Source organism: Pterocles gutturalis, unplaced genomic scaffold, assembly GCF_000699245.1.
Source record: "Pterocles gutturalis isolate BGI_N339 unplaced genomic scaffold, ASM69924v1 scaffold45963, whole genome shotgun sequence".
Lineage (NCBI taxonomy): Eukaryota > Metazoa > Chordata > Aves > Pterocliformes > Pteroclidae > Pterocles > Pterocles gutturalis.
The window spans coordinates 1-13,855 of record NW_010127332.1 but is presented as its reverse complement, the minus strand read 5'-3'; the positions used below and the strand labels follow the sequence as shown (position 1 = coordinate 13,855).

At 36.7% G+C, this 13,855-nt stretch overlaps 1 protein-coding gene across 1 annotated transcript in view; it reads right to left on the bottom strand.

Moving 5' to 3' along the window:
* GPCPD1 (glycerophosphocholine phosphodiesterase GDE1 homolog (S. cerevisiae)) overlaps window positions 1–12,607 on the bottom strand; it is a 33,130-nt gene extending 20,523 nt beyond the window's left edge. The window contains exons 1-5 of the mRNA XM_010079245.1: window positions 12,559–12,607; window positions 9,937–10,021; window positions 8,988–9,072; window positions 2,522–2,597; window positions 651–692 (exon numbers count right to left, since the gene is read on the bottom strand). Of these exons, the coding sequence (XP_010077547.1) occupies window positions 651–692; window positions 2,522–2,597; window positions 8,988–9,072; window positions 9,937–10,021; window positions 12,559–12,607 (337 nt within the window). The remainder of the gene's footprint in view (window positions 1–650; window positions 693–2,521; window positions 2,598–8,987; window positions 9,073–9,936; window positions 10,022–12,558) is intronic.
* Window positions 12,608–13,855: the final 1,248 nt, after the last annotated feature.

Here is a 13,855-nt window from a genome sequence, read left to right as displayed (position 1 = left end):
CCCCCCCCCCCCCCGCCCCAGTTTTAAAGAGCTCCTAGCAAAACTTATCATTCAGTGAGGATATGAATTAAAATGGAAAAGCTTTAAGACAAGATGTATGTGACATGACAAAGAGTTACCTTAGGTGCCAGAGGACTGAACGTTAAGTGAGAGGTGGTTTAGAACTGCTGGAAGTGAGACATATGCACGCACAAGAACATGAGGTTTGAGCTTATGAGACATTTTGGCAGTTATGTGCCTAACTTAAGAAGCAGATTGTGTACATTTAGTGTAAGTGATATTTTTTTAGGCAGGAAGAGTTTTTTTCTAAGGTTAGGTTTTAAGAGAAACCTAGCAGTCTATTCTGTATTTCCAAAAATACGTACTCATGATCTAAAGTTCCCAAATTTCACACTTTTGACACCAGCACACTGACAATATTTCAGCTCTTGTGAGCAGTTTTTTTCTCAGCATTAGAAGGGAGTATAGCCTGAGTATGAATTCACAAATACTGGATACAAAAATAAATGTATAAGCAGAGAAAACAATCACTAACAAGCAACTGCTGTTAAAAGTAGCTTGGTTTTATCAGAATATTTTTCAACTACAACACTCAATCTTGTTAAAATTAAATACACAGTAAAGAGTAAATGTCAATATATCTCACTTACTACGGATTCCAAAGTATCCATCGTCAATAGTAATTTCATTTTCTAGAATTAAAAGGAGGTGAAAAAAAAAAGAACTAATTAGTATTCACACTATAAAGAATCATTGCCAAGTTAAATTAATTCTACTTTTCCACTTAATTTCTAAACAGTATCTCTAACAAAAAAAGTAGGAAAACTGAAACAGACAAAGAATAAGCATATTTATTGCAACCTTCTGTAAAGCTTTTTCCCCAATTTATGCTTTTCCTTATTTTCTGCAAGAAAAAACAATCAACACAGGAAATGCCATAAGATGTTTTACCTGAAGTAATCGGAACTGAGAAAAGCAAGAAGGTTGCATAATTTCCTAGTTTGCTGCAGTATTTTGCTGAGAATATCTACATTTTACTAGAATCTAAGATGCTTTTCTTGTTAGTGTCAAAGACATTAAAGTTCTTGCAAACACAAGAAAACTGTCCTCCTGCACATTTATAGTTAAAGCTTCTGTAACAAGTTAGTCACAATTAAAATGCTTATTCTGCCCATGTGACAGAAAACAACCTAGGATGAAATATTCAAAACACTCATTTCACACTTACTTTTATCCTTACCCTCTCCAAAGTTTTAATAACTGAAATCTTAAGGCACTAAGTCAATTCACCAGCATTAACAAAATTGCAGTTGTCTAAACCAACTATAAATTTCTCAAAACGTAAATCTCAACAAAATTTTGCATCTACAGCCATTAATCCCATTTATTTCTAAGAAGAATCATGGGCCTGTCCTCAATTTTTAATAACCATAGGCAACAATTTAGGAATATAATGACAAGTGCTAACATCCTGCATTTTTTTGTTTTCTGCATTTTCTTAAAGACTGCTTATGGTGGGGGAAAAAAAATATCTGAAATGTTTGGAATGAAGTTATCCAAATTTAGAGATAAAGTCTAGACCCTAACAGAGGGTAGGCTGCTTCTCTGATTAGATATTGACAAATACAGAAAGCTAATTTTTACAAGCGTAGAAACACTTAACTAGTTCAATTGAAATGTAAAAAAGGGGAGGGGGGGGACAACTCTTGGTCATGGTACTATTTGTGATTAATAAAGTTTCTTTAATACCAACTTCTTTCTAAAAGACATTCTTTTCAATGCATCAGAAGGTATTAACAGATGTAAACTCCTAAGTGTGAAGGAAATAACGTTCTTCATATACTAGAAAAGAGAGTGCATAAAGCATGCCATCCCATAGCAGCATAAGAGATCTAAATTACAAGCTACATTCAAAGGCTATTTCAGTCATTGTTAAAAACAAAGTTTTCCCCTGTTCTGAAAAGCATTAGAAAATTGTATGCAAGTCTGCATGCCACCTTTTCTTCCAGCAAAGTAACTTCTGCTAAATTGTCAGGTAAATAAGACCATTCATGTTTCTATTTACATTATTCCACTTACTTAAAGAAGCCTAATTAAAGAATTGTTGCTTTAAAATTTTACTAATGAAATAGCAATTAAATAAAAACAGCAGTGACTTCACACCCTCCCCCACACATTTTCTCTGAAAATATAATATGGATCCTTAGTCTCAAAGAATTAAGCTTACAAAAAATTATTACAATTCCAAATTAAGGAAAACAACAACAAAAAAAACCCAACCCACACCATCTTAAGGATGGGAGCAAAGAATTTCACATCCACTCCATTTTTAAGCCACTTATTTAAATAATCACTTATTTTGAGAGTAAGGCCCATGTCGTGCAAAGAAAAAATTTATACCTCCAACACATTAATAAATTTAAGTATTTTAAAGCTATAGTTACCATTCCCTCTAAACCAATGTGCAGCATATTAGCAATCTTATGCATATGCCTCAAACAGATGCAGTTGATGCCCATACCTAAAGGGGTAATTGATCGTGGTTGTAGATGAGTCTCCCACGTGTGAACTATGACTTCGCAGGGACCATCGATAGTCTGTAATTTAAAAGTTAAATGTCTGCAATAATTTCTTTTGTTATATCTGATTTTCTACCCATGAATCTGTCTGGGATGGTTGTGAACTAAACTTACAGATTTAAGAAAGGAAAAGAAGATGAAAGAATAGAAGAAAGGGAGGAGAGGGAGAGAGAGAATATGAAAGAAAGAAAACAGGTCAGGCTCATTTCTTACGCTGCAACTACTGATGACACTATCTGATGCGTCAGGTCACGCTACATACAACAAAACTCGTGAAGGAGTCTGACAGGGCAGAAAGGTTACATGGAATTATTGACTCTTTACTTCTGATAGGTACTCCACTGAACTACCTTTAGTCTAATTCCAAACAGCACTCAGCAGCTACTCATGCAGTTAACAGTTGCAGGCGTGGGTTCTCCCTCAAAATTTTCTTGACTAATTCAAAGTCTATAGAACAGTTATTTTAGTTGTGGTACAGAAGCATCTAATTAAAACATAAATACTTGGAATTTTGCTGCCTCAGAACAAAAAAGACACTGATACAATCCAATCGGTTAGCAGCGAAGTCCCTGCAGTCTATTCCATTTGAGGCTGGATAAATCAGGTTCTTCCACCATATATTACTGTTCCTCAAAAGCCTACATTTGTTCCCAAACATAGCCAAGACTCAGCTAGATAATCAGAACAGTAACTCAACCTCTTCTTTGAGACCAAAATAAGTTTGAAATACCTGTCTAGGTTAAAGGTTTTAGGTAACCACTGCCTAACAACAGAAAGAACACACCTGATTCCCAGCTCAGTCACAACTAAGAAGTTGTAAGTTTCCCTTAGCTTTACGTGTATCAGTATCAGTCATAAGAACCACTGTCAAAAATACCTGCAGAGTTTGTCATTTTGGTGTTTTGGGCCTAAGTAACTCTTCTTTTCAAAAAGGTTTGCTACTAGTGCCCACCTGAGTCATGTAAGCTTCAACACCAACTTGTCCCAGTACTCCAGGTTCTTTTTAAATAGATTTCAGATCAACAAGGGACATCCAGGTAAGCTTCAAACTCAGCAGTATAATTACACAGTAGTACCATAATGCTTTGTTGTCTTAAAGCTCACTTGGATTAATTCTTTAGCAGCAGATGGGATTTTTTGACATATCAAACACATTTAATCTACTATGCTTTTGGACGAGTTAACAGCAAACACCAAACATTTAAAAAACGCTCAATAAGATAGGTTTGCTCTATGAGTCTCAGCTAAAAGCAATTCAGTTTTTCTACAGAATTCAGAGACGTGTACTTAAGGGTCATGTCAGACTCAAATACATATGCCTAAATTTCTGCTTTAAGGATAGAATGCATGTAAATATAAATAACATATGGTACTATTGTTTTCAGTTTATTCCTTTTATAGGGAAGGTTTAATTCCCACCTTTTCTGCTGCTGCCACAATGATCACTCTTATAGACTTCTAGAAAGGCAAACAATGAGAAGTTTCTTCCCCCTTCTTCCACAGTATGTCCACAATCTGTTTCCAAAGCTGAAACCCATGTTTGCCAGCAGGGAGGCTACCATTTCGTAACACCATACAGGCCTGCAAGCTCTCCAACAGCAATTCCCATGAACACACACAGAACCTGTAGCTTGGGAACTCAGGGAATGCCTAACATGGATTAAGCAGTTTTCTTCAAAAGGTAAGCAAAGGTTTTTCCTTGTAGAAACCCCCAACATTTTGTATTGAAATATCAATGCCAGTTTATTTCTTGCACTACTGCAAATGTATATTTTAATTTTGGGTTCATAAATTATGAATAAGAATTTGAGTAACATTATCCCAACAATAAGCACTACATATGGGATACATTCATCAAAATTTCATCCCCTGAAAGGAATACAGTGAGCTGACATGCTCAGGAACCCTCAGGAATCCCAGGGGCCCTCAACACATTACATACTGAGAATAGTCAAGCAAAGCTACCTGAAAAAAAAGTCAATGGATCAGAGAACAGGCTGAGAGCCCTCTCACTATCCCTGCCCAGAGCATCTTTGTGTTTACAGGCATTTAAATAATCTGCAGCTATGAAGTTTTAATGACATGTAACAGAAGTCATTGTTACAATGAGGTTAAAATACTGAGGGAATTTCAGTGGCATATCTGACCACGTTTGAACAACAGCCCAGTTCAAATGAGCCTGTAGTGGAAGTTAATGCTATGTTGTCAGCATTCATTGTATGGGAATATTACCCAAAAAGTCAGCTTCTGCTAGGACGGTCTTAAAAGGGCACCTATCCAAATGTCACATCAAGCATCCCAGTGGGCAGTACACTGAGATTATAGTAAGTGGAACTGTATGGTACGTGTCCCTCTGTACTAACACACAGGTTTCTTTGGTTTGGTGGATTTTTGTTTTTGTTTTTGTTTTTTTAAAAGCCAATACATAAAAGTTATGTTCCTTGATTTATATTTAGCCAAACATCTGACGTAATCTTAAAGCTCTTAAAGGACATTCAATAATCTCCTTAAAAAAAAAAAAAAAAAAAAAATCAAGGCCTCTTACACTGTTAGAAACTCGGGGGTCCCCCAGTAGTCATTAGCCTATTCTGAAATTAAGGATTAAGGTTCAAAGCAGTCTGATGCACACTCTGCATGAAGGGTTTGGGTGCTCAGTACAAGTAAAAAGTGAAAGCACTTCTGTCAATGTTTAAATTATTATTTAGAAAGCCAGTTCCAAAATCCAATGCAACACAACAGAGTAGGCATTAGGAAAGAAAAATGTGATCTTAAAAAACACCCCACATAGCTTCATTTATCCAACTGCATGTTACTTCTTAAAACTACATTTCAAGGATATTAATCTACTTGAAGAACGTGATACAGGTAAATGAATTAGACTTAACTGCTGACATTGGATTTCTGGCAAAAGTCTCTTGCATGGTACAGAAATCCAGAGAGAAAACAATTAAGCACAAAAAAAAAAAAAAAAAAAAAAAATCAACCACAGGCTTTCAGCCATCGTATACTAACTTTGCCAGGCAACAGCACATGTAAGTCACCTGTCAGGAGGTCCTGGGCTAAAGATTTTATAGCTCTAGTATTTCCAGTAACAGTTTAACACACAATCTGCTATCTCAGAGCAGCCACAGCAGAGGCACTCCTTTGTATCAGGTTAACCATGGGTTATTAGTCTAGCAAAAGCTTTTCTAAGGCATTCCAGTATTAAAGAAATTACTAAGTTTCACTTTTATTACTTTATTCCAGGCACTAAACGGATTTGATTTATTTACATTTTGGAAAGGTAAATTTGAGTCTCATTTGAAACATCCATAATCAAGCAACATTCTCACAAGTGTGAAAAATGTTCACCAATCCAGTTTTAAAACTCCTGCTACATGCAAAAATAGCTTAGTTATTTCACACTTTCCTTGAACGAAATAACCCTAAACTTACATGTTTATTTACTGTTGGAAAAACAAACACAGAACATAACTTAACAGAATAAGGTATGTATTGTTCCTACTAAGGCTTTCAAATACGCATCATGCAAACAACACATATCAAAACGTTCTCCTAGAACATACGATATACACAAGACTTAAAATTCCAGACAAGGGGGTTTTGGTTCTCCCCCCTCCCCCTGAACAAACAGAAGGTATGTGTGGAATAAAACATGGGAAGATCCTCACAGTAGAGTAACTGGTACTGGCCTCTGTTTCAGAAAAGAACAAAGCCCAAGCAAAATAGTTTAAATTACTGTCTTACTTAATCAAGTTTATTTTAAAAATGCTTAAGGTGACTCTTATGTTATCACTAAAATGTTCACAACATAGTAAAAGCTCTTGATATGTAGGAGCCAAGACCTGCACAGATTTTATAATAAAACATTCATTGTATATACATTCATTTATTTGTACTCCTACAAATCTTCTATAAATTTTAATATATGTCTAAAAAAACATGCTCTATTTACATAACCTGTTAACACCAAAATGCTTCTGTGCAAACAAACCAAACTTCCCATGACGTTGCACTATCCTTCAAGCAAAATAATTTAACTGAGATCAAACTATGACTTTTTTTCGTAAAGGGACCTGAGAAAAATACTTCATTTGCTTCGTTTCTCAAAATGGGAATTATTATATGAATTGTCACATCTAGCCTGTAGCAATATTTTGAATAATATGAGAACTATAATTTCTCAATGTAAACATGTATCAGCCCCAGCTTTGCCACGATTTCCATCTCAAGCATCTTCAAAGATGCAGTTGATACAGAAAGGAAGGGAACAGTAACTTCAGCTGGATCTGTCTTCAGCATGATTTACTCAATTATGTGGCATCAAATTCATATATTCAGACTTTAACATATATTTAAGACTAGCTATGTATTTAAGTTATCCTACTATAGGCCACAACACACAAAATTGCACCGATATAAAAAGCTAAGTGTCTGAAGGATCATATATTGCAAGCCTTGCAAATTTAGGAGATAGATCACATGCAATGCCTAATGAAAAAAGTTACCAAAAGAAAATTATTCTGAATAATTTAACTTTGAAGTGTCTTTTCCTTATCAGTTGTTAATGCTGAAGTCCTCCATATACTGTCTCATTTGCGCTACACTGTGCATTATATTCCTGTTAGAATGAGGGGATCCTGCATTTTCACTGTTTTTCAAAAAATTTATAAAAAGAGGAAGAAAACTTTGTAGCTGAAATTCTTTTCTTCAAATTACTGTATGTTACGAGAAAAAGTCCTGTGCATTTAACAGGTACAGGCTGGACACTAAGCGGATAACCACATACCCTGGCAATTTACATAATTTGTTTTGTAAGGTGGTTTTCTCTTTTCCTTCTTTTTACATGGAGTAGCTCTTTATGCTGGTATTCCATAAAATTTATACTTACCTTGTCAGACTCTGCATCACACGGTACATAAAGCGTGCACGATACAGAGCACCTACTCAAAGAAACACACTCACCAATACATATTGTAAAATTTTCAAATAATAAAACGGAAACTGTGTTGTCTATGAGCACATTTGCTGCCAACCTGTTCTCGGTGTGCTTTTTCTAGTGTGCTATTGCTTACATTTTAAACTGAAGGGCTTTCGAGAGAAACAGAGTCCCATCAGAGATGTTAGGCTGTAAAAACTGATCTATTTTTGGCCCCAGTTTGACCTCAGAAAACTATTACTGGCCTTCCCTTCTTTTGCCTCAGAATAACAATTTAACTATCAGTTTCAGATTAGACTATTCCATGTGCTGTAATGAAAACAGAATGCAGTCCCTTGTGTTTAATTTAAAAATAGTATCCTTCACTGAGGTGGTACCTGTCAAATATTTTTTTCAGTGAAAGGAAGTCTAGTCCAGGTGACAAAAACTTACACACTCTTGACAGTAATTTAAAATATTTGAAACACATAAACCAGATGATTCTATAAATCCTCTGCACATTTATCTACAGCCTTCATAATCCCTCTTTCAATGAAGAACTAAAACACAGGGTGAATAGCTACAGGATATTAGTAGAGTAAGAAAGATAGCAAAGATAGTTTTAAATAGGTTAGTTCTTACAATTATTACTTGTTATTAAGAAAGACAGTTGAAGAGTAGCTGCTTATTTTCCCAAATTAGTCCAGCTTTTTTTCTGGATGCAGTCTCATCCCTAGCCTGAGGAAGAGCTTCCCCCTTACCCTAGTATTTCTACAGACCAGTATACTGCCACATGCATTCAACTCACATGCAACTTTGACATCAGTACTTGTAAAAACACATCTGTGTCTGTCTCTTGGGGTTCTTTTTCACCCTCCAAGTCATGCAAATACCTATACACAAACCTAGAGAGAACACTGAGATACCCCATTCGTTGTTTTTACCTTTTCACTCCAAGGGATTAACATGTGTTAATTCTGCAGCACAAAAGCTAGTTAATACTTCTCATGCTTCACCAAAAAAATCTGCGGTAATTTTAAAAACTGTAATAGATTAGGCAAATTTAACTACAGCTGCTCACACTAAAAATTTTCTCCTGCTATTGCTTGCTTCTATGCCAGAGATGCTTGCCCTGCTAAAAGTCCATATTCAGTTGTAAGTGTAGAAGTTGTTATAGCCCCACTATAACTAATGAGAACTCCACCATACCCTTTAAGCTTTATAATAATGTCAAGCACTTCACTATCACTGGAGTTTTTAAAACACTAACACTGGTAAAAGAGAGAAGACAATTTAACAAAAAGAATTAAAGTTAACAGCATATGGTCAGGTATTTCCAGAAGTGAACTGCTTGTACTTCCATGTTTCAGATGTTGCAATTTAACATTTGTTTCTAAAATCTCAGGTTTAACTCAAAATCCTTTTTACTTCAGATAAGGGAATTTTTTACTAGAGATGAGGCAATTTAAAATAGAAAAGGTTGTACATACCTTAGGTTCTAGGAAGTACCCTTTAAAATACCGATATCGAACAGGAACTCCTCTAGGAAGCTCTACAGTAGCTTTCCATAATTGACTGTGGAAAAAAAACCCAACTGTTTCAAAATACAGCCTAACAGCCACCTCAGACATACGTCTGTCCTAAGTGACACTCTAAAATAAAGTTTAGCATATTGCTGCAAAACAAGGTTTCTACAAGGAAACTTAGCCAAACATGCACGAAGCACAATAAATCTTTAGAACTGAGACTGCACCTTCTAATCTACAGCTCTGAAGTGCTCTAACGGAGCAAGAACTCTCATCCTCACTTAACAGATGGGGAAAACATAATGAAATAATTGAAGAACTCACCCAAGATCACATAGCAAGTCACCAACAGAATTATAAATACATTCTGCAAGACCCCTTTTCCTGCATCATACAAACAGTGATAGGCAGGGCAACATTTTAAGAAAACACCAAATTCCTCTGCTGTATTTAAACTTTCTTCCCGTACACTCATGTTTATATACACACAAGCCACTTGAAGAGTTTTAATGCAACTCATTTTAAATATTCTCCTCCCCATGTCTTTACAGCCACAATAACAACTTGTATAGGTTAAAAAAGTAAACACTATAAACATCTCCTATAACTTGCTGTATAGCTATGGGACTCAGAATTATCCCTACAGGTTTCTTAATCAAAATGTCTACAAATAAACTACTGAAATATGCCACTCACAATGGTAGAAGCATCATCTCTAACTAGAAATGCATACCCAACTTAAACATTTTCTCCTAAGCATTCAAGATGTTCAAGGGCAACACAAGAAATTCTGGAGAGTTTTACTAATAATACATGTAGCTCAATAATTTACAAACTCAGAATACATTTGTTGCTCCAGAACTCCAGCTACTTCAAAGGGAACAATTAAAAAAAAAACAAAAACCCAACTTACCGATCATCAGTTTGGAGGACCACTGCAACTTGTGGATTCCAATTTCCCAAAGCACTGCAGCTCCCGCATATTGCGAAAACCTCACCTAAAAAACCCAAACAAACAGGAAAATGCCACAATCATCATTACTCAAACCTCTATGGAATTAATAAGTACAGCACATGGTCAAACCTTCAAATATTTTAAACATCCATCCAAGCTCCCTCTTTTTGGCCCAGAAAATAATTTCTTCCCCACCCAAAATAACAACAGTGTTTTCTTCTCCATCATAAAGACGGACTTCACTGAAAGAGGGACTACTGACAACCTCAGCTCTTAAAGGGGTTGGCTTCCAAATCCTCCTGCAGTAATACTGTTAAAAAATCTCTGCCAATGCAGAAGGCAGATTTTCACTGTAATATGCTTACTGTCAAGATGAAACAGGTTTTTTTCCTATATACTGCATAGTGGGTTTTTATAATATATACACACACATACACACACCTACACACGCACAGTACAGAGTAACAGATAGCTAAAAACACAATTCTCTGAAATTCATACCAATAATCTAGAAAGGACAAACAAATAAGAGGTTGCTAGCATCATTATCAAGACAACACATCCATCTAGTTTTTTTTCCTGCAAGAAATAAAGTTAATTTTGCTAGAATTGTTTTGTTTTGCATTTTAAGCTCAGGGGTCCTCAACTTCTCCCTCTCCCCTTGCCAGGGAATCCAGTGCTGCTATTGGCAGAGCTCCTTCTGCTACAGCGAAGAGGAAGCTACTCCAGGCCTCCTGCCCATTCTCAAAGCTTGCAACAGCCTCACGGATGTTGCAATCTCTCTGCTCTGGCCATCTCTGTTGGAGCAGAATTTGTGTACAGTTGGGAGCCAGAAGCTACTTTTTTTTTATTATTATTTCCTATTAGCTAATATTTGGCCACCTAACAGTCTCTTGGTATGGGACTGTGCCCCAATGATACACCTAAAGGAGTTAAAGACAGCAACCAATGACCCTCTTCCTTTTGCTACAATCAGGCAAAACTGAAGTACCCCATGTCGTAATATATAAAAGCTTACGTCAGTGTGTCAGGCTTCATCACCTATGTCAACTTCAGAAGTGGTCTGGCTAACAGGCATGAGTCAAAGCATCATTCCTGTGCTGGTGATACCCTTTCATCCTGACGGGTAGCCTGGAACCACTCTGGATTTCACATCAACAGGAAGGAACAGTGATGCGGACACAGGGAGCACATGAGCATTCAGGGTGAGGATTCTTGTCTCACCAACAACTCACCACGGTGATCTGACAAAACCAGTACATAACATTTCTAAACTGGAAATTCTGCTGTTTGTAGAACTGCTAATAGCTCTGAAAACCTATCTCTCTTCTTTCACAAGACTGCATCTTGCCACTGCTGCATTGCAAAGCTCTTCTCCCCACTCAAAATCTATAGTATCAATATTGTCATAAGCAGAAGCAACCTTTTGTGTCACCTCTTTGAGAAAAGTACTTCCAGGTAATTCTTCGTAACCAGTCACAGAGGCAGGATCTAGCACTCCCTAATTTTTGTTGCAGCTACTAGCAGTAAAAGTTACACATGCAAAGTCAACTTTGCTAGTGACAGTGTCATCACAACAGTGGAAGCAACGCTGTAAACAGGACAAAAAGAACATGGCTTCCAATACTCCATTATATAGCCACACCCATGCTTTACAGCCTCATTTGATCTAAGGTCAATTCATGCTTTAAAGTTTTCTGCAGAATGCTATAAAAACACTCCTCTTTACTAAAGGCTTCATGACCACACTGTGTGTCAGTGTTCAGTTCTCGAATTCCCAATCCAATGGGAGAAACACAGGAGAAGGCTATCATGGGGCAGATGTCAAAACCTTTAAAATTGTTTTATTATTTTCCCCCCAACTACAACAGACACGTGACATCTGTGTGTTTTTCTGTAACAGGAATTTTGCCAGTCTGAACGTGCTCCCACATTCATCTGCTTGTGTTAGGCAATCACCAATTATTTTTTTGCGACCTTCCTTCAAAGTTCTTAAAGATGAAGGTCAAAGTAATAAGCACAAACTATCAACAATAAATCTTGGTGTTCTAGATGAACTGATGCCTTCTGTTCCTCACTTAGATTATAGAAGTTATTTTATACATTCTTACACAGACAGAATATTGAACTAAGCTGCATATTCTTCCTGCCCTTAACTCCTACTAGAGGTCACATGTTGTACGGAGAACTTTCAACAGGGACGCAAGAGAGAATAAAAAACAGAACAAACACATCAATGCATGCCTGACTATCATGGTCCAGTATGTAAATACTCATTTCCATGGAATAAAGATACTAGAGACAGAACACTGGCTTTAAAACCATATCAGCATAAAAATCTGTAGCACAGTATGAAATTGTTTTTTTGAAGAAAAAGGTAAAAATTAATTCCCAAATATCATTTTCAAATTCCTATGCGAAATTTCTTAATTAACGTATTTTGCAATAACTTATTTTTATATTTGAACCAACATGGTTTTTTACCTCTGAGGAAAACAGAAAAGCCAGCCTTTGAACTTCCTTCTATTCAGTTTCCTTCTAGTTAAACAACACAATAAGGAGGAAGTGTGATTTGGGTACCTGGTACTGATGGTCCTCTTACTTCAAAAGTGACTTGAGAAGAGGTCATACTTGCAGAACTTTTGTCTTAGGACAGCTGAAATCTCCTATAGTGGGAGGAAAAATATACCACATTTCAGGAACAATGCACTACATCTGTTGCTGTCCTAAGCAAGAGAAAACACAAATCCTGTCCCTTATAGGGAAGCAAGCCACTAGCAATGTTATTGTTTGAGTGTGCAGTAAAAATAAAAAGCCTTTTAAAACCAGCAGCAGCCCTAGAAAATAGCATCCAGCTGCAGAAGACACTGTTTCAACACTTGATGAGAAAAAGACTATTAAATCAAATACCATATGCAAGCATCAACATAGTATCATACATCTTGCAGTATTCATCAGTCTTAGGCTGAGATTTTTTAAAAAACCTCTGTTTTGACTGATTTTGCTCCCAAAGAGGTCTCTGGAAGTTATAAAACATTTAAGATTATGACCTTTGGCAAGCAGTAACTTCTGACTGTCGCCCTATGCTATACTTCAGTGTCCTCAAAACACAGGAAACGTTTCACAGACAAGCACTACCACCTTGAAGGAAAAAGGGGAAGAACCCATGACAGATGACAGCTCTCTGCTGTCACACACAGTGAGTAGTTCATCACCCTACCAACACTTTGAGCCTTTCCCATGGAGCACCAGCAACTAAAAGCACCAAGCAGTCTTCAAAACACCACAGCACGAAGGGACTGCCTACAGCCTCTGTAGCCAGGACAGCAGTTGGAGTATTGACCCTGTTTCAGTTTTCTACCCTCTCCCAATACACAATTACTTGATGGAAAAAAACTTTCAGAATCCCACTCTCCCCATTACAGCAGAAACAGTATTGATGTAAAATTTCCCTTTATATTACTTATGAAAGCAGTAGCTGTATCAAAGCCCAAGTCTGGATGTTGCTAGACTAACTTTCATCACCCAAACATATTACTTTGGACATAGGCTGCAAAATAATCATACTTTTTGTATGTAGAATTAACTTCACAATGCTCTCAGCTAATCCATTGCTTTATATCACCAGGGGTTCTTTGTTTGTTTTTTTTAAACCAAGCAAGTAGAATATTTTTATTGATACTTTTGAACAGGACAAAAGCACTTCATTTGAATCATAGAATCATCAAGGTTGAAAAAGACCTCAAGGATCATCAAGTCCAACTGTCAACCCACACCACCTAACTCACTAAACCATGCCCCGAAGCACCACATCTACACGTTTCTTGAACACCTCCAGGGATGGATGACTCCAATGCCTGATCACTCTTTCAGTGAA